This window comes from Ovis aries, chromosome 19 (assembly GCF_016772045.2).
Source record: "Ovis aries strain OAR_USU_Benz2616 breed Rambouillet chromosome 19, ARS-UI_Ramb_v3.0, whole genome shotgun sequence".
In the NCBI taxonomy this organism is placed as follows: domain Eukaryota; kingdom Metazoa; phylum Chordata; class Mammalia; order Artiodactyla; family Bovidae; genus Ovis; species Ovis aries.
In genome coordinates this window covers 43,903,877-43,930,570 of record NC_056072.1, presented here as the reverse complement: position 1 = coordinate 43,930,570, position 26,694 = coordinate 43,903,877, and the positions used below count along the sequence as shown (strand labels likewise).

The 26,694-nt window shown below is 37.8% G+C and overlaps 2 protein-coding genes across 7 annotated transcripts in view; both read right to left on the bottom strand.

Annotated features, from left to right (window-relative positions):
• Positions 1 to 4,118, bottom strand: part of ASB14 (ankyrin repeat and SOCS box containing 14) — a 29,474-nt gene extending 25,356 nt beyond the window's left edge. For 4 of the 5 annotated variants that reach the window (XR_009597431.1, XM_060402346.1, XM_060402347.1 and 1 more), the window contains exons 1-4: positions 4,076 to 4,118; positions 3,360 to 3,501; positions 804 to 848; positions 24 to 157 (exon numbers count right to left, since the gene is read on the bottom strand). Coding sequence is in view for 4 of the 5 variants with exons in the window: in XM_060402346.1 (XP_060258329.1) it covers positions 24 to 157; positions 804 to 848; positions 3,360 to 3,481 (301 nt within the window). In the remaining variant the exon portion in view is untranslated. Of the gene's footprint in view, positions 1 to 23; positions 158 to 803; positions 849 to 3,359; positions 3,502 to 4,061 lie in introns of all 5 variants that reach the window. The other variant, XM_060402348.1, reaches the window with a different exon arrangement.
• Positions 4,119 to 5,339: 1,221 nt separating this feature from the next.
• The window catches only part of DNAH12 (dynein axonemal heavy chain 12), a 173,590-nt gene continuing 152,235 nt past the window's right edge, over positions 5,340 to 26,694 (bottom strand). For both annotated transcript variants that reach the window (XM_060402345.1, XM_012099851.5), the window contains exons 65-74: positions 26,549 to 26,689; positions 22,215 to 22,352; positions 20,650 to 20,883; positions 20,182 to 20,370; positions 18,009 to 18,112; positions 16,410 to 16,614; positions 11,919 to 12,056; positions 11,381 to 11,472; positions 6,898 to 6,965; positions 5,340 to 5,570 (exon numbers count right to left, since the gene is read on the bottom strand). In XM_060402345.1, the coding sequence (XP_060258328.1) occupies positions 5,380 to 5,570; positions 6,898 to 6,965; positions 11,381 to 11,472; positions 11,919 to 12,056; positions 16,410 to 16,614; positions 18,009 to 18,112; positions 20,182 to 20,370; positions 20,650 to 20,883; positions 22,215 to 22,352; positions 26,549 to 26,689 (1,500 nt within the window). In that variant the 3' untranslated portion in view covers positions 5,340 to 5,379. The remainder of the gene's footprint in view (positions 5,571 to 6,897; positions 6,966 to 11,380; positions 11,473 to 11,918; positions 12,057 to 16,409; positions 16,615 to 18,008; positions 18,113 to 20,181; positions 20,371 to 20,649; positions 20,884 to 22,214; positions 22,353 to 26,548; positions 26,690 to 26,694) is intronic.

Sequence of the window (26,694 nt, the reverse complement as noted above, 5' to 3'; positions counted from 1 at the left end):
GAAGAGTTGTAAAGGGAGTTTACCTTTCAGGGTGATTTCCAAAATGTTCTTATTTAATTGTACTGCAGCCTTATGAAGAGGAAGCCAGCCTATCTCATCTGCTTCATCAAAAGCTGAATGGTACTTGGTCAACTGTGACAATACATCTTCCTTACCTATTAGTATGTCAAATGAGGACATATTCACATTTGGCACACGTACAAGGCAACCCATACTGCTTCTGAATTCCATCAAGGTTAGGGCATGAATGAAATTTTATGAAAGACAAATGTAAATCGCATAGGGCAAATAAGGGCTTCCCTGGTGGCTCAGACAATAAAGAATTTGCCTGCAATGCAGGAAATCTGGGTTCGATCCCTGGGTACAGAAGATCCCCTGAAGAAGGAAATGTCAACCCACCCCAGTATTCTTGCCTGGAAAATTCCATGGACAGAGGAGCCTGGAAGTCTATAGTCTATGGGGTCACAAAAGGTCGGACTAACACACATGCAGGGAAATAAGTGGTAAGGTCTTTCATCTAGCATTCCATATCACCTGGGTCTGTGAATACCTGTCATCTTATTACATACAGAAAACAGTTCTGTTCACTGAGGAGCCCAGGAGCTCTTTGCTAAGTTGTGCTGAAGTAGTTTCTCTCAGGAAAGCCCATATCAGACTCCTGACAACCAGCTGTGGACTCCACAGTGTTCAGCATTTGGGAGATCCTGTTTCTAGGCTTCCTGAACTCAGGGAAAATGCTGCTAGTTGTCACCATCACATCTTACCACAAGTTGAAGGGGATAGAATAAGAAGAGTACTTAACTGTCTCTATTGTTTCAACTATCTTCTTATAGTAAGCACTCAAAAAGCTGCAGGGGAAAAAAATATATGTGAAATTCCAAAACTGAGGAAAAAAGTTAAGGATATAAAGCAAAAGGAAAGGATAAAGGCAATAGTAGTTAACCAGGAGTAAACTTATAATGAGGCCATAACTGAGGCATAATAGAAATACTTCAAAACGTAGCATAACCCTTTATGTGCTCTAAAGAAGCTCCTCTCTCATATGTCTCCCTCATCAGTTTCCTTAGGGCAAGAATTGTGAGAACCCAGATCACAGCTGGCCCTCAATTGATATTTGCTGAACTGAATCAAAGCTGTCTAGGACAGAAATGTCATATTATCACATTAAAATTTAAATGGCCACTCTATAGTGTCACTGAGTTTAGCAAAAATTATTTTTTTTAAAGTAAATAATCATGGTGTAAGATTTTTAAAAAATATTCATGGTCAGAATCTGTGCTCAAAAAACATTATTAGCAGTTTTTTTTAAGTAATATTTTTATTAAAATATTTAAAGTTTTAAAGAACAATTTATGGATCTTACATTATTTTTTAAATCTAGTAAGTAACAATTATCACCTTTCCATTTTTCTTTTGATTATTCAATGAACCTAGCTTGAAAATAAATTCCCTTAGACAATCTGTCCTGCTTACAATCTGGTCAATCAAATTCTCTTAAACATTTAAAACTGTACTTAGTGATTTAGCATTGTATTAGTTTTCCATAACAGCTGTGTGAAATTACCACACGCTGAGTGGCTTAAAATGAGACCAATTTATTATGTTCTGCAGTTCAGAAGTACAGAATGGGTCTTACTGGACCAAGGTCAATGTGTTGGTAGTGTTGTGTTCCTTCTGAAGGCTCTACGGAAGAATCCACTTCTTTGCCTTTTCCAGCCTCTAGAGGCCACCCCCATTTCTTCGTTCATTGACCCCTTCTTCCATCATCAAAGCTAACAATGTTGGGCCATATCCTCCTACCCAGCCATCTCTCAGGATCTCTTTCTTCTGCCTCTCTCTTCCACTTTTAAAGACCCTTGTGATTACATTGGGCCTGTCTGGATAACCTAGGATAATCTCCCTATCGTAAAGTCAACTGATCAGCAATCTTAATTCCATCTGCAACCTTAATTCTCCATTGCCATGTAAGGTTACACAGTCATAAATTCTGGGGATTAGGACTGGACATCTTTCTGTTGGGGGGGAGCGCTTTATTCTCCCTGTCTCAAGTATATGCTTGTTTCCTAATTCCTTCAAATACCTGATCAAATCAGTAAACCTTGCTAAGTATCATACAATTCTTTCAAATCTAATCTTATAACTATAGTCAACCTTAATTTCTTTGAAACATTTCAATACTCAATTAAAATCTCTTTTACCTTTCAATGTAAAATCATGACTTCAAAGTTAATCACAAGGTTAATACAACAGGTAATTCAATGAAATCCAATTTCTTTATAAAACTTTTAACTATTTAAAGATTATTTTAAAGATTGTTTCTAAATTTAACACAAAAGTGTAGGAATAGTGTGATCGAGAACAAAGACTCTGAAGCCAGGCTGTCTGGCTCTTTACTTACTAGCTCTGTGACTTTGGGTTAGTGGCTTAATTTCTCTATGCCTCAGTTTCTTCACCTCTAAGTGGGGATAATAATAGTACCTACCACATAGACAGGTAATGAGAATTAAAATTTAAATGAGTTAATATTTATGAAATGCTCAAAAGTGTGACACACAATCATTCCAAGTGAGTGTTACTTTAAAAAATAAAAATAACCCAACTCTAGGTTTGATAAACTTCGACATCTCTACATTTAATTTTAAAATCTCTTGGAGTTAAAACACATTTATCCCATTTTACCTCCAGCAGGCAAATAGAGGTCATCATCTCAAGCAAATGGTTTATGATAACTACTCAGGGGTTTGAAAGTGCTGACCAGCCAGACAGCATTTTACTAGGTGTGTGTGGCTGCAGACAGCCAACCGCAATAGCTGTCACCATCACATCTTACCACAAGTTGAAAGGGACAGAATAAGAGGAGGAGTCCATGGGGTCCCTTCTTAGTGCTGTCATATCAGAACTCTGAATCTGCACCCTGCCGAAGGGGTAGTCTCTTCTGGGCTTAAGTTTATACAATTATTCCTTCCGATTTGAATTAAGACTTTACCCTATCGCAGCCACCCCACTAAGACTGATGATAACTTGTTGTGTCTCGCTGCATTTATACATTTCCTTGATGCATTAGGGTTTTCTAGCCCTTCAAATTCTCATCTGTTTCTCCGTTTTGATTTCCAGTCTGCCTCGCCTCACTCATATTTGTAACTAACCTTCTCCAACTATTTTCTTTACTGCCTAATTAAATTCTGAATTATTTTCTAATTTCTCCTGTCTGGTCAGACATCGTCTCATAGATACTATTTAAATGATAGCTCCTTGGGTTCTGACTCTCTCTTCTGTTTTTGTCATAACACTAGCATCATGCTTATGACAAGTCTCAACTGTTGAATACCTATAATGCATTGCCAAAGAGATACCATTACCTCTCATCCTCAGGTGACTGCTGTGCAGTTCCTGGCTTGTGAATATCCTGTAAACTCTGTTGAATGATGAGCTGGGTGTCAAAGTCATCATCGATGTCTTCATCACTGGTGTAATTATCCATGTGGAATGCAGACAGATTTACTTTAAAGTCAAAGTGAATTAAAAATATTTTTCCAGTTGTGGAAACATATTATCAACCGATAAAAATTACAAATGAAATTCAGAAAACTAGAATAAATCATAGGATTGATAAGTGGAAAAATGCAAAATTTAGAACACAAAATATTCATTTACAAATTTTTCAAAAACTCCACAGATTCAACATAAATTAGAAATTTTCCATGAGTAACCATCTACTTAAAAACTTACTCAGGTAACACAAGTTTTCACATAAAACTTAAGTCAGTACCATTGTAACGATGAAAATGTTCATATTGTTCTATTTTAAACTTGGCTTATGAGTTTTTCTCAGTGATTATAGCATTCACTCAAAAGAATATCTTTCCTACATGCAGTGAATATTATACTAAAAATATTTTAGTAAATATTAAAAATAAACATGTTATAGGAATAAATGTGCTCTCATAATATAACATGTAACTGGAATAGTGGGGGAAAGCCCCAGTTATTTTATTAGGCAATATCTCAATGGCTTTAAAAGAACACTTCAGGTTTAACATAGAATAGGTTTGATCACATACCAAAGACGTTTTACCTTTTGTTATATCCTCTAGGACAGCATTGAAGTTTTCACCGTTAAGGATTAGCACATCAGAATTTTCATTTATATTTAGGATCTCCACTCCCCAGTAGTGACTATTCCATTAATAGCTTTACTATAAATACTTGATCATAAGACAGTCTGGCACATTCCCTTTGTTTTTTACATGTGGTTTAGCTCTGTTTGGAAACATGGTCTCTTTACTTCACTGCTGTATCCATGAAGTTTAAAAGTTGAAACATTTCATTCCTGGAATAAAATGCTTTAGCAGGAGGTTGACCGTGTGAGGTGAACTCTTCCTCTGAGGACTCATGCACATAGCCATGGCAAACCAGAATCAATTTTTCATGGAAGAGAAGCCAAACATTTTGCTCTGACTGAATTATCAAAAATGACTGTCCCTATGGTCCTGATTCACTGGGAAGCTGCACCTACATTTTCTTTGAATTACAGAGCTGCAGCCTAAAATATCCAGGGAATCTTAAAGAAGGAATTAACTCCACACAAGATAATAAAATTTTGACTATAAGTTTGTTTTGTTGAAATGTTTAAAAATGGATAATGTACACTAGTATTATGATTGCATACTAAATAATAAGAATAATAACTATTAAAAATAACAAAGAGCCCACCTGGCATTTCCAATTAAATGTGAAGCAAATGCCAAGAAGCATGATACCACCTCCAGTGTGCAGGATCTCCCTCCAGTCGTCTTACCACCTTTGCTTGTCAGCCTCAGTGCTTTGAGTTTCCTTTCCTTGTCACAGGGGGTACTGTGAGAAATATGGATCTGACATTTTAAGAATAAGACAGAAGGGATTTAGTTCTGAAATTGTTTCAGCATTTTCCCTATTTACAGTTTATGTATTTTAAATGTTTGTGTATAATCACAATAGTTGAATAGAAAGTAAATTATTACTGAAGCTGATGAAATGACTTAACACTTGTGAAAAAGATAATTTTTGATATTAGTTAAAATTTTATCCAGCTAGTCTTCCCAAATCTGTTTTTCACATATATATCAAACTAAAAAAAAGGAACTAAATAAAAGTTTCAAAGATTTTCCATGTGACTCCAAAACACATTTCATGTTTTTCTTCACAGTTGTCTGTGATCTCAAGAATCCATCTGGAAGGCTGTACTCCAATTGAGAGTGGCGTATCATGGAGGAGAACAATGTAAGACCATTCACAAAGATCACCTAAAAGAATTACTCCAAGATACTTGTATATATTTTCAAGTAAGCAAAGGCAATATCTTTTGTAACTCGTTTCAGATGTTTTATTAAGTTGTCCAATTTAGTCATCTAATTGACAAAGCAAAGCAACCCCACGTTTGATCCAGTGTTGTGTAGGTTGGTCTGTTTTCAACAACATTGCAATGACAAAGTTAGTAGAATGTCCTGTGGTGGAAAGAGTTCCTTTACGTTCACTTGTCTTGTAAAGAGGACAGACATAGGCATTCGACTTCACGATCTTAGACTTTATAGCTTGAAAAAAAAAAGGAAATACAGTCATTTGATAAAGGGAAAACAGTCACTGGTACTAAAAGAACAACTATTTATCCTGTAATAAAATGACTAGTACTAAATCTCAGACCACAATTATGATATTTGAATATTTTAAAGTTGTTCTTTTGGCTTTTCTTTTTTCATAGTTGGCATATAACAATGGTTGTGAAACAAGGTGAGTGATTTCAATATGGTACGTGATTTTAAAGACCTGATCACTTAGCAAGTATGAAAACACTCAATAGGACTTAGGAGATACTGGATGCTTGGGGCTGGTGCACTGAGACGACCCAGAGGGATGGTACGGGGAGGGAGGAGGGAGGGGCGTTCAGGATGGGGAACACGTGTATACCTGTGGCGGATTCATGTTGATGTATGGCAAAACCAATACAATATTGTAAAGTAATTAACCTCCAATTAAAATAAATACATTTATATTTTTTAAAAAACGGAGAAACAATGGGGGAGACGCAAAAAGAGAAACACAGTTGCTTAGAGTTCTAATATAAGAAATCCATAAATTAGAAGAAATTGAAGTTACTATTAGTTTTCACCAGGTTATTACTCGGAAATATACACTAACTCACAAAAATAATCTCTACACAATTCTTGCAAAGCCAGATATGAGATATCAGGAATCTTTCTAAACTGAGGCCACATCATAGTTATAAATGAACTGCTTTAGAAATAAAAACAATAGGTTGAGTGGTAATTGGGTGATTTGTAAATGTTTTCATTTACAGTTATTTGAGAATTTAAAAAAATAGAGAGGAAGGACAAAAGAATGAGCCCTGAGGCTCATTGTTCACATTTGGTGGGAAAATGATGATGGCAAAAAGGAGGAAGCAAGTAGGTTTTACAAGGGGGCAAAGCTGGTCTACACCCTAAAGGCTTGGGTCACCTGGCTGGTTCCTAGGCCTAGGAGTTTCTTATAGCCAGAAAACTCTATTCAATAACTGGAGACTATATGTCAAACCTGTCTGTGTCTCTAAAATGTATACAAAGGCACTTCAGAATCAAAATATTGATGGGAAGCTCTAGATTTGGAGAAGTGAAGGGGAGGGGCAAAGAAAATGTTATATCCCATGTGATAAGAGCAAAAAGAGGCAAAATAATAGTCATAAAATAATAAAAATGCAACACAAAAAGGGGGAGCAATATATTTCCAATATAAAGATTAAATCAGTATTTACTATAATTGAACAAATCTAATAGGTCTGAGCAGAGACTTATTTGGAAAGCAGTTAAAAATATCTATCATTATGCTCCATACAACTCTACAAAGTTTTGTTAGAAATATATTTACTTGGTTTTATCCATATGATGGGCATCAGGTCAAACAGAAGTTTGGGGTACTGTTCAGCAAGCAATCCACTGTGAAGAGAAATTGATAGATGTTTATTAGAAGTAAAACGAAATCTGCATCTTAGAAATTGTGACTTAGACATTGGCTTTTAATACAAGAGAGGACCAGAGATATGCAGGGAAAAAATGTCAAAACAAAACCAAGTAAAAGGCAATGAAGAATTGAGAAAAACAGAAGAAAATTATGGAAAGGTAATGTGTTAAATAGTGGACAAATATCAATTACTGCCACTTTAAAAGTAATGTCCATGAGGCAGACACTATGCTGTTATATTTGACCGTCACAATACTCTTGGCCCCATTCCAATTCCTATTTCACAGATGAAGAGTGGAGACTCAGAGAGGCTGAGTACTTTTCTCACAGTAACAGTGTCAGGATTCAAACATAGAGCTATCTAGAAAATGTAGTTTATCTTTCCTATGTTACATTTCATATTTGTTTGCTTATAAGATGGAAGGAAGAAAGAAATGAAAAGATGCATACATATATGAGAAAAAGTAAGTCAAGAGAAATATCATGAGAATGAAGAAAATGAAAGAGAGAAATAATCACATGAGCTATGTGCAGCTAACTCTCCTTATTTCCCTGTCTTAGGACCATCTCTGTAGAACCACCTTCATGCTCCTTTTTTAAAAAAAATTATTTATTTTAATTGGAGGCTAATTACTTTACAATATTGTAGTGGGTTTTGCCATACATTGACATGAATCGGCCATGGGTTTACATGTGTCCCCCATCCTGAACCCCCTTCCCATCTCCCTCCCCATCCCATCCCTCAGGGTCATCGCAGTGCACCAGCCCTGACACCCTGTCTCATGCATCGAACCTGCACTGGCGATCTGTTTCACATATGATAATATTCATGTTCCAATGCTATTCTCTCAGATCATCCCACAGTCACCCTCTCCCACAGAGTCCGAAAGACTGTTCTATACATCTGTGTCTCTTTTGCTGTCTCGCATACAGGGTTATCGTTACCATCTTTCTAAATTCCATATATATGCGTTAGTATACTGTGTTGGTGTTTTTCTTTCTGGCTTACTTCACTCTGTATAATAGGCTCCAGTTTCATCTACCTCATTAGAACTGATTCAAATGTATTCTTTTTTATGGCTGAGTAATATTCCATTGTGTATATGTACCACAGCTTTCTTATCCATTCATCTGCTGATGGACATCTAGGTTGCTTCCATGTCCTGGCTATTATAAACAGTGCTGCGATGAACATTGAGGTACACGTGTCTCTTTCAGTTCTGGTTTCCTTGGTGTGTATGCCCAGCAGTGGCATTGCTGGGTCATATGGCAGTTCTATTTCCAGTTTTTTCAGGAATCTCCACACTATTCTCCATAGTGGCTGTACTAGTTTGCATTCCCACCAACAGTGTAAGAGGGTTCCCTTTTCTCCACACTCTCTCCAGCATTTATTGTTTGTAGATTTCTGGATCGCAGCCATTCTGACTGGAGTGAGACAGTACCTCATTGTGATTTTGATTTGCATTTCTCTGATAATGAGTGATGTTGACTTCATGCTCCTTCTTAAGCAACTTTCCCTTCCTTGACTTTTTTTTTTTTTTTATGCAAGATTCTCAATTTATTTATTTATTTATTTTTTGGGGGGGGATTTCACTAATCGGTGTTTTTTTTTTTTTTAAATTTTAGTTTTTTATTTTTTAAATTTTAAAATCTTTAATTCTTACATGCATTCCCAAACATGAACCCCCCTCCCACCTCCCTCCCCATAACAATTTTCTGGGTCATCCCCATGCACCAGCCCCAAGCATGCTGCATCCTGCGTCAGACATAGACTGGCGATTCAATTCACATGATAGTATACATGTTAGAATGTCATTCTCCCAAACCATCCCACCCTCTCCCTCTCCCTCTGAGTCCAAAAGTCCGTTATACACATCTGTGTCTCTTTCCCTGTCTTGCATACAGGGTCGTCATTGCCATCTTCCTAAATTCCATATATATGTGTTAGTATACTGTATTGGTGTTTTTCTTTCTGGCTGACTTCACTCTGTATAATCGGCTCCAGTTTCATCCATCTCATCAGAACTGATTCAAATGAATTCTTTTTAACGGCTGAGTAATACTCCATTGTGTATATGTACCACAGCTTTCTTATCCATTCATCTGCTGATGGACATCTAGGTTGTTTCCATGTCCTGGCTATGATAAACAGTGCTGCGATGAACATTGGGGTACATGTGTCTCTTTCAATTCTGGTTTCCTCAGTGTGTATGCCCAGAAGTGGGATTGCTGGGTCATAAGGTAGTTCTATTTGCAATTTTTTAAGGAATCTCCACACCGTTCTCCATAGTGGCTGTACTAGTTTGCATTCCCACCAACAGTGTAGGAGGGTTCCCTTTTCTCCACACCCTCTCCAGCATTTATTGCTTGCAGATTTTTGGATCGCAGCCATTCTGACTGGTGTGAAGTGGTACCTCATTGTGGTTTTGATTTGCATTTCTCTAATAATGAGTGATGTTGAGCATCTTTTCATGTGTTTGTTAGCCATCCGTATGTCTTCTTTGGAGAAATGTCTATTTAGTTCTTCGGCCCATTTTTTGATTGGGTCGTTTATTTTTCTGGAATTGAGCTGCATAAGTTGCTTGTATATTTTTGAGATTAGTTGTTTGTCAGTTGCTTCATTTGCTATTATTTTCTCCCATTCAGAAGGCTGTCTTTTCACCTTGCTTATAGTTTCCTTTGTTGTGCAGAAGCTTTTAATTTTAATTAGATCCCATTTGTTTATTTTTGCTTTTATTTCCAGAATTCTGGGAGGTGGATCATAGAGGATCCTGCTGTGATTTATGTCTGAGAGTGTTTTGCCTATGTTCTCCTCTAGGAGTTTTATAGTTTCTGATCTTACATTTAGATCATTAATCCATTTTGAGTTTAGCAGATGACATGATCCTCTACATGGAAAACCCTAAAGACTCCACCAGAAAATTACTAGAGCTAATCAATGAATATAGTAAAGTTGCAGGATATAAAATCAACACACAGAAATCCCTTGCATTCCTATACACGAATAATGAGAAAGTAGAAAAGAAATTAAGGAAACAATTCCATTCACCATTGCAACGAAAAGAATAAAATACTTAGGAATATATCTACCTAAAGAAACTAAAGACCTGTATATAGAAAACTATAAAACACTGATGAAAGAAATCAAAGAGGACACTAATAGATGGAGAAATATACCATGTTCATGGATTGGAAGAATCAATATAGTGAAAATGAGTATACTACCCAAAGCAATTTACAAATTCAATGCAATCCCTATCAAGCTACCAGCCACATTTTTCACAGAACTAGAACAAATAATTTCAAGATTTGTATGGAAATACAAAAACCTCGAATAGCCAAAGCAATCTTGAGAAAGAAGAATGGAACTGGAGGAATCAACTTGCCTGACTTCAGGCTCTACTACAAAGCCACAGTCATCAAGACAGTATGGTACTGGCACAAAGACAGACATATAGATCAATGGAACAAAATAGAAAGCCCAGAGATAAATCCACACACATATGGACACCTTATCTTTGACAAAGGAGGCAAGAATATACAATGGAGTAAAGACAATCTCTTTAACAAGTGGTGCTGGGAAAACTGGTCAACCACTTGTAAAAGAATGAAACTAGATCACTTTCTAACACCTTCCTTGACTTTTAACCCTTCCTTGATAGGAAAGTCTAACCCTGACTCTGGAAATAGAAGATTATGCTAAGTAATGGATTGTTAAAGAGCAGAGCTCCAAGGGAAATAATCTTTCCCTTTCTTTCTTATCTATCTGTCTGTCTACATAGACACATACACACAAACACAAATCTAAGCATTGATTAGTTTCCTATGCTGGAAATTCAGTATTTATTTATTTTGGCTATGCTACATGTCTTGTGGGATCTTAGTTCCCCAACCAGGGATTGAACCTGGGCCACTGCAGTGAAAGCACCAAGTTCTAACCACTGGACAGCCAGGGTATTCCCTCAGTATTTACTCTAAATATTTATTTATTATATCATCAAAATATAAGAGAAAGTTTTCCATTCACCAGTAGAAATGGGACCTTTACTATAACTGTAAATTATTTAAAAGTGAGGTGCTCCTACACATTACAAAACAGAAGGTAACTCATAAAACAGAAGAAGGAAAATAAATTCAACTAACTTTTCTACTGGTAAGACCATTGAAATATTAACTCAAAATTGTTCAGAACCTAAAATTACTCACTTACTAATTGCTTCAGCCTGAATAATGATTTATGGCAAGAATTCTAATATTATTTATTACTTGTCATATTCTCTAGAAGAAGCCTTTTGGCTGTGGAGGATGGCAAGGGTGAAGGGCAGCAGACAGTTTATCTCACCTATGATTCAGCTACAGCTAAAGAGTCTTTGCAGTTGAAACTACTGACCTTGTTCTGTCCCAGCGGGCTCCATCAAGATATAATCCATGGATATAAACACCATCTTCTGGTGCTTCCTTAGAGGTATCAAAAGGAATAACCTGAAGGCAGAAACAAATGCTAGTAGAGATTTCCTCCCTAGGTAAATGTCTCATTAAGAAAGTATTACCTAAATTTTCAGAACACATTCAGAGAAACTTGTCCATATAATAGCTTCTTAAACTATACTTTTTTCCTCAGTGAAATATAATTTTAAAATAATACAGTTCTTTTTAAAGTATTTTATCTGGTTTTACTGTACATCATATTGATTTCCACTAAAATAGAAAAGCAGTGTTGGATTATTTGAATTGAATATTGAGATGTATAAAAATTCTCTCATGGAGACAGCAAGGCAAATACTATATACTTTCTTCATAAATACAAAGAATGGAAAGAAGAATTATTTGCAATGGGCAATAAAAATATGAATTCTTAATGTCCTTCTTGCTTAAATACATGCCTTTGATGTAATGATATGCTCTGGAGTTTAAGGAGTTTACTGTACCTCAAATTCATATCCCAGTAAGTCAATAGGGATGGTATATTTTCTGGCATAATTCTGCATTGCTCCAGTTAAAAAGGCTTGGGTGAAAAAGAAGCCTGAGAGCCAAAACACACAAGGTTTTCCTGAATTATACCAGTCCTGTAAAGGAAAAACAAACATTATGTTCCTTTTACTTACTCAAGAATTACCTGACATACAATTACTGATTCTGGTTTCTGTGTATGCTGCCCACACTTTCCATCACAGGACTCTCTTTCCTGACACCACACATACCACCTTTATTGGCCCTCCTACCTTTTATCCCTTCCCATTACTCTTCTTGGGAAATTCAAACTAATTTTAACATTAACCTGAATAAAACAAACTTTATTTGTTGTGAAAGATTAAAATCTTTTGTAAAAAGACAAATGTAAATTATTTGAGGGCTTACTATATTACTTAATCCCACTCAAAAGCAGCCATCTTTAGAAATCCTATATATTGTCTAACTACAGCCCTCATGTGTTGGTTCCAATTCCTTGATTCTCTTAACCTCCCTGCCTCCACACCACGATTCTGGCCCCACTTTAGATATACTGGTCTTCTTTCCCAATCATGTGTACCTCTTTGTTTCTTCCCTTTCTCTGCTCAATACATCTATAATGATGCTGCCAGAGTACACCTCTCCATGCATGGTTTGGATGGCTCAACGTCTCATATAATACTTCAGTGATCTACTACTACCCTACCAAAGTAAAGCCTAAAATACCTCAAGTCTCCCATTCAAGATACTTCATAAGCTGGTCCCAAATTGTATTCATATATCTATCCCTTTTAGTTCCCCTTTAAACATCTGACATTCTGATCAAATGGTGGCCTCTTCTCTGCAGTTGGTAAACTTCTGCTGTTTTTTCTGTTTATCTTAAAGTGGCATGACTCATATCCCTCTATGGGATGACTCCTCCTAACATTTCAACTGAAACACCACTCTGGTGGTGGAGCTCTACCTTCTGGCGTGGGCGTGTGATTCATGCCAAGCTGATCATACTCCAGTCATAGTGACTGATTCAGGAATGGACATGTAACCCAATCAAAGCCAGAGATGTACAGACTCTTGCTGGGACTTCTGGGGAAAAAGATTCACTCTAAACAGTTTTGTGGATATGAGGCCAGAGCTTCTATTGCTATCCTGCTGCCATCAAACAAGAACATAGAGTGGAGTTAACCCACAGAGACTGAAGCCAAGCGATGAAGGGCAAGATGCCAGGATCAGGTAACTGCATTTGCACCCTAGGTCAAAAGTTGCCTGGAGTCAGTTTACTCCCTGGATTTTTCAGTTACATGAAGGAATGAATTTAATTTTTGCTTTCATCAAAAATTTTACTAAATAATCAATCCTAAATGATATACTGTCTTTCATCCTACAGGTGTCTCTAAGCCCTCTTCCTTTATTTGCAGTGTCCAAAACCATTCGTCCTTTAGACCAGCTCACATGCTACCTCATCCAAAAACCAACTGCTTTCTTATGTTAAAAAAACTCTCTCCCTTTTTTGAATTCCTGGAGCATTTTACATGTCGGTCTTTTATGACACATCCCTTACTATACTGAATTAACTTTTTCTTAGATACACAGGGTATCATCTGAGGGCTATTGGCAAACTGAAGGCAACCTGGCAACCCTGTCTAACGACAAGATGCTTTGGACAAAGTGAGTCTCAATTCACATTTGAATGAACAGATGAATCAATAAAAATGAACTTTGGCTCTGAGTAAGCAGCACACTATGGGAAGGAGTCAGCTTTGCTTCCTGGGAAGAAGAGAGCAAACCACTGCTGGAGATGTTGCAACTGTACAAGCTGCCAGATCAAGAAGAGGTAAAGACAGAGATGGAGCTCAGTAAGGGTACAAGCCAGGCAGAATGAGCACCATGCAGAGAAAGCTGTAAGAACCCAGAAAGCAAGTATATAGAACATCCCCTTGCTCACTTCAGGTCTTCATTTAGCCAAGAATGTCATGAATGTCTGGGTCAGCTACTTACATATCCATAAAATCTCTGAATTAGCTACCATTTACTGTTTAGTGCATGCCAGGAGCTAGGTGATTTACATGCATCACCTCATTTAGTCCATAATTCAGTGAGTTAGGTATTATTCCTCCCATTTTGCCAATGAGGAAATCAGGGTGCAAAAAGATGAGTATCTTCTTCAAAGTCACATACATACTAAATGTTGGATTCCAGATTTAATCTGAGATGCCAGCCAGTGTGCAAAGTACTTTAAAAAAAAAAAAAGGCACAGGCTGGAGGAAAGGAAGATAAGCAGGGTGAACAGTGAGACAGAAATGAGAAAAGGGGGTAAAAAAACTCCAGACCACTCATTTGTTTAATTTGTTAATTCTAAGAATCATTAGGAGGTGAAAAGACAGTGTCTTCAATAATTGTTACTGGGAAAACTGGACAGCTACATGTAAAAGAATGAGATTAGAACATTCTCTAACACCATACAAAAAAATAAACTCAATATGCATTAAAGACCTATATGTAAGACCACACAGTATAAAACTCCTAGAGGAAAACACAGGCAGAACACACTTACACATAAATCGCAGCAGATTTTTTTGAATCTGTCTCCTAAAGTAAAAGAAATAAAAGCAAAAATAAACAAATGGGACCTAATTAAACTTAAAAGTTTTTGCATAGCAAAGGAAGCTATCAACAAAATGAAAAGACAGCCTATTGAATGGGAGAAAATATTTGCAAATGATACGACCAATAGGAGATTAGTACCCAACATATATAAGTAGTTCATACACCTCAACATCAAACAAACAGCCCAAGTAAAGCATAGGCAGAAGAACTGAACAGACATTTTTCTGAACAGCAGATGCAGATGGTCAACAGGTACATGAAAAGATGCTCAACATCACTAATCATCACAGAAATGCAAGTTCAAAACCACAATGAGATACCACCTTGCACCTGTCAGAATGGCTATCACCAAAATGAACATAAATAACAAATGTTGGCGAAGATGTGAAGAAAAGGGAACCCTTGTACACAGTTGATGGGAATGTAAATTGATGCAGGCAGTATGGAAAACAGTATGGAGGTTTCTCAAATAACTAAAAAAGAGAACTAACATATGACCCAGAAACTCCACTCTAGGATATATATTGGGGGAAAACCCCGCTAATTTGAAAACATTCATGCACCTCAATGTTCACAGCAGCATTATTTACAATTGCTAATATGTGGAAGCAGCCTAAGTGTCCATCAATAGATAAAGAAGACAGGGTATACACATACAATGGAATCCTACTTGGCCATTAAAAAGAATAAAATTTTGTCATTTGAAGCAACAAAGATGGACTTGAAATATGTTATGCTAAATGAAATAAGTCAGACAAAGAAAGACAAATACTGTATGATATCACTTATATATGGAATCTAAAAAATATAACAAACTAAGTAAATATAGCAAAAAAAAAAAAAAGCAGACTCACAAAAATAGAGAACTAGTGGTTGCCAGTTGGGGGGGATGGGCAGCAGTATAGGGATGGACGACTGGGAAGCACAGGCTATTGGGTGCTAAGACAGGCTCAAGGATATTGGTACAACATGGAGAATAAAGCCAACATTTGGGAATAACTGTAAATGGAAAGTAACCTTCAAATTTTTTATAAAAAGAAATAAAAATAGTCCAGTGAAAAATTGATCAAGGAGATGAATAACAATTCACAGGAGAAAATATTAATACAAATGGCAAGTACACATACAAAAAGAAGCACAGACTCACTAAAAATCAAAGAAACTCAACTTGAAACAATAAGATATGACTGATCTATCAGACTGGCAAAAATTAAAAAGGGATGTTTATGAGAAAGTCTCTCTATCCACATCTTCACAAATATGTCTGTTTTATTATTAGCTTCTATAGTAAAACTAATAGAGCTTTCATATAATAAAGGGGCAACTGAAAACTGAAAGGTCATATATATGAATTTCCAAAATGTATTCTGGGGGCTCTCCCCACCAACTATCCCCATGTAAGCATCAACCACATATCCTTTACCTCTGAGTTTGGGGGTGAAGGGTTTAGAGATTTCAAAGCACTCACCTTTTCCCTGGCTTTATGAGATAAGAGATAAGAGGCACTGATTTCTATATAATGGCCAATTCTTGATTAATCCAAGCCTCAGGCTCTTTTTGTGATTTACTGTCAGCATCAAAATCATAAGACCAAGTTGTGGTCACAGAAACCACAAACAGAATCTTCAGAAATATAACTGTCACGTATTACTTGAGTTTGGGTAACATAACATTTTAATTTTCTACTTAGCACTTTCAAATACGCGTACTTCTCAATACTCTAAAACTTTGGTTAGATTACCATGAAACTACTTATCCATTTCATCTAACTCAGAGACATTCAAGTGACCATGGGCAATTTCTAGTATCTCTTCAGTCAAGCAGAAAAGTGAAATAGTATGTATAAATTATATATAACTTTTAACCTGTAAAAAGTTCAACCGGGCTAGAAAATCTGTGATGTAACTTCCTAGGGGTTTAAGACTTGGGTATGAGCGTTGCGCCCATATTTCTGGAACCTTTCCAACAAGCAGACTGCCAGACAGTGCCTCCAACGCAGAGTCCATCACGACCACACCCCTAATAGCTTTTTCAAGGTCCTGTAGCGTGCTGCGTATAGTTTTAATTAAGCTGCAAGGAAAGCAACTGTGTTATAATCATATATATGATAATAAATATCAATATACAGTCTATCCAGAAGAAAGAGCAGGATATCATTCATGGTTTTATGGGAGTATTTCCCAAAATTTGGTCACCTCCCACTTCATAATGTAAGGTAATTTTAGGTGATATTTGGATGAACATTTTTCATTTTAATTATTATATATGGATTTTTAAATATAGAAAATAATATAACTTGCACATCAAAATTGCTTTCTGGGTATTATTGCTTAAGACCAGGCTAATTTAAACAGAGAATGATTTAAGGGAAAATATCAGGTAAATAATGTTACAGGTGACATGCAAATATGGGAAAAGTTATAAAGGGACAATGCAATGGTTCAAACTTTGGTAACACTGCATAAAAATCTAAAGTGTATATTCATTCATACCCTTATAAGTACTTTGCTTCCCACTTAGGCCCAAAATTCTAAGAACATCATAAATATACCTCAAGTGAGGGTTTTAGGCTATAAGCCTAAGCAACTGAGAGACAATATGCTATTATGTACAAACACGTATGGTCTTTGTATTGTTGTTGTTGTTTTGTCGCTCAATCGTGTCTGATTCTTTGTGATTTCATGGACTGTAGCCTGCCAGGCTCTTCTGTCCATGGGATCTGCCAGGGAAGAATACTGGAGTGGGTTGCCATTTCCTTCTCCAGGGGGTCGTCCTGAGCCAGGGGTCAAACCCATGTCTCCTACATTGGCAGGCAGATTCTTTACAACTGAGCCACCAGGCAAGTCTAGATATATAAGATGTGTAAGTCTAGATGTATAAGTCTTTGTATAAGAGATACTAAATTCATTAAGGTATCATAGGATTTCAATATCTTTTATTTTAAAAAGTCAATAAGTCTGGAAAGTTAAACTTGGAAATACTAGAAAATTCATAACCAAATAATTCTCCATTCCTTAAGCCAGTATTGAGCTTTAGAAAATTCAATTTAAACATTCAAAGCAAATAATCTGCTTGCTATTTTAGGGTACCTAACCAATCTAGGTTAGACTTAGGAAGAAGGTGGGCAGAAAAATGACTAAATATGTATCTACACAAAGGCTTAGATAATGGTCATTCCAGCTTTATTTCCTGAGGAGAAGAGCAATAGATGGATGAAAAATTATGATTAATGAATATTTTTAACCAGTAATATTTTTAACCAGATCTCTTTTTTCATCATCATTTTTACATTAGAAAAGGTATGCTCCCTTCTGGGGCAGTATGCAACTCTGAAAAAGGAGACAAATTCTAACGAAATGGAAAGTTTTGATAATTTTTTCTTAAAATTTTGATTCAATACTGGTGTATCTTTTTATCAACTTTGGCTGGTAGCTTTCTGAATCACTGGGTGTAGAGCTCCTTACTTGTTAAATCTTTCCATTTCTTGCACTAACACAGTATTCATGCTCTCTTCATATCTCACAGGATACTTGAGCAGTGCTGATTCAATGTCAAAGTCACTTGGTAGCTAAGAGAATAAAATTTGAAGATCACATATTACTCTCAAAATGAACAGTGTCATTTGGCTATAATATCAATAATAGTTAACATTAGGCATTTACTATGTGCAAAGAATTATGCTAAGTGCTTTCCAAATATTATGTAATCCTTGCCATACAGTTTCAGGTGGCTATTATTATCTCCATTTTACAGATGAGAACATTTAAGTACAGAGAGGTGGAGTAAATGCCTGCTGCTGCTGCTGCTAAGTCACTTCAGTTGTGTTCAACTCTGTGCAACCCCATAGATGGCAGCCCACCAGGCTCCCCCGTCCCTGGGATTCTCCAGGCAAGAACACTGGAGTGGGTAACCATTTCCTTCTCCAATGCATGAAAGTGAAAAGTGAAAGGGAAGTCGCTCAGTCGTGTCCAGCTCTTAGCGACCCCATGGACTGCAGCCTACCAGGCTCCTCCATCCATGGGATTTTCCAGGCAACAGTGCTGGAGTGGGGTGCCATTGCCATTAGTAAATGGCTAAAGGTACACAATTCAGAAGCAGTCTGTTTAAATCCATAGGTCTCTAACACTAAGGCCCATGCTCTTTCCTATAGGATATAGCACTGAGTAGAAGATATATATTTCTAAAAAGTTGTATAATTTTCTTTCGTAAATTGGATTTTATTTTCCATTAATACAACCAATATATCATTTCACAACTATTTTCTATTTATTTCAATAAATTATCAACAGGCTCAAAATAGCTTTGTTTATACCACTACCAAATAATTAATGTGTAAGTGTAGCAAGGTTCCAGAGCTTAGGGAGAAAGAAAGTCACTGAGTATCTGATTTTAATGAGGCATCTCAGAGATGGTTGAGAAGAAGTGATAACAAGGACTTTGGGGCTGTGCCCAGGCCCCCTGACACTGGCATTTGCACTCTTAGAGGAATTTCCCTGCGAGAAATTTCCCTATGAGGAACGTGCCAAACTAAAAAGTTGAGCACCCAGACTATCCCCAGGTGATGGCCCTTGGTGGTGCAAAAGAATTTCAGGTCACACTAGACGGCATCATTCAAAGCATGATACCAATTGTTGGTCAGCACACCATTCTACCCCAATTAAGTCCCATATGCCATTGCCGGGTAACTTCTTATTGGGGTCTTGTAAGAGCCACCATTTTGAGAGGACAAGAACCTTTCCCCAAAGACATAACTCACACAAGCAGAAGGGTCTGGGGGTGAGAAGCAGCAGTCCACAGGTAGAGGCAGGAGAACGTTAGTTTGCTTTCATCCTAGGGCAGCAGGCAATGTTGCTCACTACTTGTCTCCAGTGGCCATAGCCAGACTGAAGCTTCTAGGCCTGAGTAGGCTCTACTTAAGGGTGGTATAAGGCAAGGGCACCGACTGGGAGAGGAGACTAGGCGCCATCCGTGGACTTACAAGGCAGTTAGAGCAGGGGCAGGCTGTGCTCTGTCAGAATGCCTGATGCTGAAATTCGGGGATAATTATAGTGCTCATCCTGGAGAGGAGCTGTGAAGATCTCTGCTTGGGGCTATAAAGTCCTCTTAGTAGTTCTTTATTCAATTTAAGGCAGAAAAAAGTGAGAAAAGAGAGCACCATTCCATTCTCCCAGGGCAAAGTACACTGGAATGCAGTATGGGGGGAAAAGCTGTAGCTGCTAATTTAGCGCTGCTTTTACCTCCCTGTGCCTCCTCACTTCTGAAGGTCTAGATTAAACAGCATTCCATTCTTGAACCAGCAAGTTCAGACAGTTTCCCCCATTTAAAAAAAGAGTAGGTCCACCATCTTTATTTAGAAATGCTAAGAAATTCAGTAGCTCCACAACTCTACTTACTAGGAACGTAATATTTGCCAGGCATTATGCAAAGCGCTTCAAATTAATGATACCCTGAATGTTCACAAGAACCCTACACAGGTGGCACTATTATCACCACTTTTCTAGTTTGGAAACTAATGTTCAGAAAAGCTAAGTACCTCACTCAGGCATAATGTTGCTACCTGGAATTTTCAGATTGACATTTCAGTCCCATTTTGATTTATGTTATATTCCAAGTAACACATTTTAAGCTAAATATTACCTTGTTGAGAATATCTTTGGTAATTTCTAGTAGAATCTGGTCAGTGCTTCCTGAGGATCCTGTTTGTTTGGAGCCTCCTTGGGTGAGAAGCAAGGACTCAAAGAGGATTTTCGTTTGTTGAAGATCTTTGGAGATATCAACATTTTCATGTAATCCAAATATCTCCGGGTGTTGAGTAAAAGGAAGTTTCTACCAGAAAATAAATTCAACAAGCATTACAGTTTATTGGGTACGTTAATTCATAAGGTAGACATGTGCAGACCGAAAAGGGTTAAAAATCAACTAAACATCAAACAGAGGGATCAAACTTTTCCAATTCTCAGTAACTACTAGAAACAAAAACACTGTATCGAAAGCTGATTGTACCTAATACTTGTCTAATTCTATACATTATGGGGGACTACTTCACTACTTGCTTTTAAGAAAATCACACTTGAATCTAACCCTATTTTCAGTGATATCAGTTACCTTAATGAATTCAATGTATTCATTATAAGTGCCTTTGGGAGGGGCAAAATAGTTTCCGCTAGGAGAAAACTTATAATGAGAGTTTTCGATTATGTGTGGGTTATAGAAGTCAGCCAGCATGGTTAAGAGGAGACGTCTGTCCCAGTCATCTGTCACTCTTCCTCCATAGTTACACTCTCCAGTCAGGTAAGAGATGGCTTCAAATGGAATTGTATCATATTCATTGATAAACAGCTGAAACAAAGAAAAAAATGAAATGAGAAAAAACATATTGTATTTCACTTCATTTCCATTTTAACATGGCTTTAAATACCTATCAGTCAATCAATCAGTCACTGATCAATCTATACACATGGAAGTGGGGCTGGAAGAACTATCATCAAGGTTGTTTTAGAGCCTCGTGTTGTTAAGGCCCTTATCACAGCAAAGAGGCAGAATATACAGTATCCTGTGGTTCTCTAGTTGGATTGATATGGTTGGTACAGTGTGACAGAAATGATGGGAAAGTATTGGAATTGAACAGACTTAAGTTCAAATCCTACCTCAATGGGTAAATTCACTTCTTACCTTTGGTTTTCTCCAAAACAGGGACAATACCCACTGTACGGTGTTGCTGTGAGGATTGGAATTCATGCAGATAATGTGAGTAATGTGCCTAGTGAGCAGTCTAGTGCCTAGTCAAAGTCTGAGTGAGCAGGAACTTACAGTGGACATTTGTTCTTTTGTTTGTTTGTCGGAGGATGCTGACCATCTCATACGTCTCATGTTTCACTGTGAGTCTACAGAAACTGCAAAAACCTGCTCACTCACTTTCTCAGTCCCCTTATGGCTAAAGCCTAGCCCTGTGACCTGGGCTTGGAATCTCAGATGTAGCCATGCTGGACTGAACTGGAGTTTAGTGTGCAAAGAAGCAGGGAGAGCAAAAGATCTTTTTTGATGACATCAGAGAATGTGCAGCAGATGAAAGTCTCAGTGGCACCTATGAGAGCTGCAGTGTCTGATATTTAACAGGGGTGGAAGGAACGCTCCTACCAGACATGGTATGATTCTCGATATGACACTGGATGCCATGGCTGTCCAGCCATCTTGGTGATTCTGTGACCTACGCAATATTCCTTCAATAGATTCCTTTTCTACTGTTTTTGTTGACTGATAGAGGTAAATTGTAGATTTGACTGAGAAGAAGCTAAGAGGAGAGTATAATGAGGACCTATAGAAAGCCAATGCTGAGGAGGGCACTGCCAAAAGAAAGAACTAGGGTCTTTGATAGCAACACTTTTGTTGAAAAACCCACTCCAGAATCTGTCTTTCCTCTGCAACTCTTTTTCACATGAGATAAAAAGTTTCACTATGGATTAAGCCAGTTTGAATCAGGGTTCCCATTATTTGCAGCAGAAAAACTCAGATGGAAAAACATTCTTTGTAAGCCAAAATTATAATTATTACTGCCATCCAGCCAGCTATTCGTTTTGTTGGGAGAAGTGAATAAGTTATTCTAAGCAAAGGGAATTGCCTAGGGCCTGGTACACAGTAATCTCCATCAATATTAGTTTTTCTAATTTTACCTGTAGTTGTCGAATACTGATACGTAAATCGGATTCATTAAATCCATATGGAATATTCCACCCAAGAGGACCAAATTTCTTTCGCTCCTGCACAAGGGCATGAAAAAAGCAAACTCCAAACAGCAACTTCTCCCAAGCCTTTAAGACAAAAATATGCAAGAGAAAATTCTGATCAGATTTCCATTATTAAAATGAGGGGGACTGATGACCTTTCATTGTGAGATTCTATGATTATATATCTCTACAAACTTTTATTTAGAAAGACTATGTAAAACAATCCTCACTATAAAAAATATTAATCTCACAACTTCTATATCTTGTACAAACACGTATGCATTGCCCTTAGTCTGCATTTGTACACTGACAGTTTGGAAGGCTGTGGATAGAGGCCTAAGCAGGCCTCACTGCTGTGTCCACAGAGCAAACAGCTCCCACACTGCCTCAGCACCCCCTACATCAGCCACAGATACAAACCCTGCTTAAACAGACTCCATGTTTTAAGAACCTACTATGGATCTCACCACAGCTGTCTGGGTACAAGGCCCCCAAAAGCAACAGAGCGTCTGCTTGGAGCCCTTCACCAGAGGGGACAGAGGAAAGAATGAACAAGGCCTCAAATTACCAGGGGCTTGTAATCTGGCAGGAAAACTAGCCAGGTGGGCAAGGATCACACAGAATCTGATCAGGACTGTGGCACTGAAAAGAATGAGTAATTGTGCCTTCAGGGAACAGTCTGAGGGGAAGAAGCCAGAGTGTTAACAGTAGGCACTTTATATTAAAACAAACAAAAATCTTATGACTTAACAAAACCCTCCAAAGCTAGACAAACTGCAATAATATTATACATTATTAAAATGCAATAGTGCTGGAGAGACATGCCAAGATGGTAGAATACGAAGACCCTGAACTCATCTCCTTCCTTGATGCACCAAAGTTACCACTGCTTACAGAGCAGCTATCTATGAGAACAACCTGAGGAACAGCAGAAAAGATTTTCCACAACTGAAGACATACAGAAGCCATCATAAGATGGGTAGGAGGATCACCATACCACCTTCTCCACTCTAGTAAGTCCTCTTTCCAGCTAAAACCACAAATATCCTCCCTTTGTCCCAGAGTTACAAACAAAATTATTGCTCAGAACTGGGGTCACACAGAAAGCAACATCAAGCAGAAAGAAACGAGCTGGCTTCCAAAGAATTCGACCCTTTGTCTGCAATATCAGTCTTTTTCCAGTTCAAATAGACAAATATGATAACTATCATAGTATGCATTGTGTGTAAAGGAGAGGATGGTTTTCCCTTAGTACTGATGCTTCCTTCCATGTAGGGAAACATCAATTAATGTAACACTTCTGCATTTTCTAAGTTCTTAAACTCACTGGTAGAGAGAGGAGTACCTATCTAATGGGTAAATTTGGGAAAAGTTAAGCAAATAAGATTTGCTTGGCTTTTCCTTTTTCTTTCTTAGAGTGAGCTTCCTGATAGGAAGGAAGTTTTGCTCTGTTCCTCTGGGTAGATAAATCTGTTTCATTCTGGGTTCTGTAATATTATGTTCATTTGTTCACAGATATAAGCCAAATCTTCCAACCTAGTCTATATCAGTAATTAAGGTTATAATTTGGTTCCCATATATTTATTCTTTTTTCCTGTTTCTTAACTGGTAAGAATTTGGGTAGAGAAGAGGAGCGCTATTTATAGGAACTGCTACTCTCCTCAATACCATGTGCAAAACTGTTTTACAAACAGATACGTTGAAGAAGATAAATAAAAGAAGGCCGAGCAAGAGAGTTCCAGAAAAACATCTACTTCTGCTTTATTGACTACAGCAAAGCCTGTGATTGTGTGGATCACAACAAAATGTAGAAAATTCTTAAAGAGATGGGAACACCAGACCACCTTATGTGCCTCCTGAGAAATCTGTCTGCAAGTCAAGAAGCAACAGTTAGAACTGGACATGGAACAACAGACTGGTTCCAAATTGGGAAAGAAGTACATCGAGGCTGTATATTGTCACCCTGTTTGTTTAACTTACTTGCAGAGTACATCATGCGAAATGCCAGGCTAGATGAAGCATAAGCTAGAATCAAGATTGCTGGGAGAAATATCAATAACCTCAGATATGCAGATGACACGACCCTTATGGCAGAGAGCAAAGAAAAACTGAAGAGCCTCTTGACAAAAGCGAAAGAGGAGAGTGGAAAAGCTGGCTTGAAACTCAACATTCAAAAAACGAAGATCATGGCATTTGGCCCTATCACTTCAAGGCAAATAGATGGGAAAACAATGGAAACAGTGACAGACTTTATTATTCTGGGCTCCCAAATCACTGCAGATGGTGATTGCAGCCATGAAATTAAAAGACGCTAGCTCCTTAGAAGAAAAGTTATGATCAATATAGACAGCATATTAAAAAGCAGAGACATTATTTTGCCAACAAAGTCCATCTATGTAGTCAAGGCTATGGTTTTTCCAGTAGTCATGTATGGATGTGAGAGTTGGACTATAAAGAAAGCTGAGCACTGAAGAATTGATGCTTTTGAGCTGTGGTGTTGGAGAAGACTCTTGAGAGTCACTTGGACAGCTAGGAGATCAAACCAGTCAATCCTATAGGAAATCCACCCTGAATACTCACTGGAAGGACTGGGACTGAAGCTGAAGCTCCAATTCTTTGGCCACCTGATGCAAAGAACCGACTTGTTGGAGAAGACCCTGGTGCTGAGAAAGATTGAGGGCAGGAGAATAAGGGGGTGAGAGAGAATGAGTCGTTGGATGGCATCACTGTCTCAATGGTCATGAGTTTGAGCAAACTCAGCGAGAGAGTGAAGGACAGGGAAGTTTGGCATGCTGCAGTTTATGGGGTCACAAACAGTCAGACATGACTTAGTGACCAAACAACAACACTGAAGAGTGTTATTAATACGTCAAAACATTTTTTTTTTTTGGTGGTGGGGGTGTCTATTTTATTCTCACTGCCTTATATCTGGTACCTAACAAACATATTGTTGAAACAATAAAAAATAATGTGAAAATAGACTGCTAAAGGCACTGTTGGACTTTTGTACAAACTAAGATATATTCATTCACTCAGTTCAGTTCAGTCTCTCAGTCATGTCCGACTCTTTGCGACCCCATGAACTGCAGCATGCCAGGCCTCCCTGTCCATCACCAACTGCCAGAACCTACCCCATCCCATGTCCATTGAGTCAGTGATGCCATCCAACCATCTCATCCTCTGTTATCCCCTTCTCTTCCTGCCTTCAATCTTTCCCAGCATCAGAGTCTTTTCCAATGAGTCAGCTCTTCACATCAGGTGGCCAAAGTATTGGAGTTTCAGCTTCAACATCAGTCTTCCAATGAACACCCAGGACTGATCTCCTTTAGGATGGACTGGTTGAATCTCCTTGCAGTCCAAGGGACTCTCAAAGGTCTTCTCCAACACCACAGTTCAAAAGCATCAATTCTTCGCCATTCAGCTTTCTTCACAGTCCAACTCTCACATCCATACATGACCACTGGGAAAACCATAGCCTTCACTAGATGGACCTTTGTTGACAAAGTAATGTCTGCTTTTTAATATGCTGTCTAGGTTGGTCATAACTTTCCTTCCAAGGAGTAAGCATCTTTTAATTTCATGGCTGCAGTCACCATCTGCAGTGATTTTGCCCAAAAAAATAAAGTCAGCCACTGTTTCCACTGTTTCCCCATCTATTTGCCATGAAGTGATGGGACCGGATACCATGATCTTAGTTTTCTGAGTGTTGAGCTGTAAGCCAACTTTTTCACTCTCCTCTTTCACGTTCATCAGGAGGTTCTTTAGTTCCTCTTCACTTTCTGCCATAAGGGTGGTGTCATCTGCATATCTGAGGTTATTGATATTTCTCCCAGCAATCTTGATTCCAGCTTGGGCTTCCTCCAGCCCAGCGTTTCTCATGATGTACTCTGCAAATAAGTTAAATAAGCAGGTTGACAATATATAGCCTTGACATACTCCTTTTCCTATTTGGTACCAGTTGTTTTTCCAAACTGTTGTTCTATGTCCAGTTCTAACTGTTGTTCCTGATCTGCATACAGGTTTCTCAAGAGGCAGGTCAGCTGGTCTGGTATTCCCATCTCCTTCAGAATTTTCCAGTTTGTCCACTCAACAAATATTTATTTGAATATCTACTACACGCAAAGCAGAACACAAACTATTGGGAATAAAATGATGAACAAGATAGGTACAATTTCTGTCTTCTTAGGAAATGGGTAAAGTTTAGTATTAAATAAAAAATTTATGTTCTCATATTTTTCACTGTAAATCACATTTTAAAAGTTCCAGAGGCTGAATATTACCAGTTCCTTTCCTTCGCATCCACTGAAAAACTCAGGATCAGAAACTGGATCAGTGAGGTAAGACTGGAGGAGATTTAGCCGAAGACCAGTAGGAGGTTCATTAGTCATTTTGACTCCATTCTGTAGAATTGTTACTGGGAACTGAG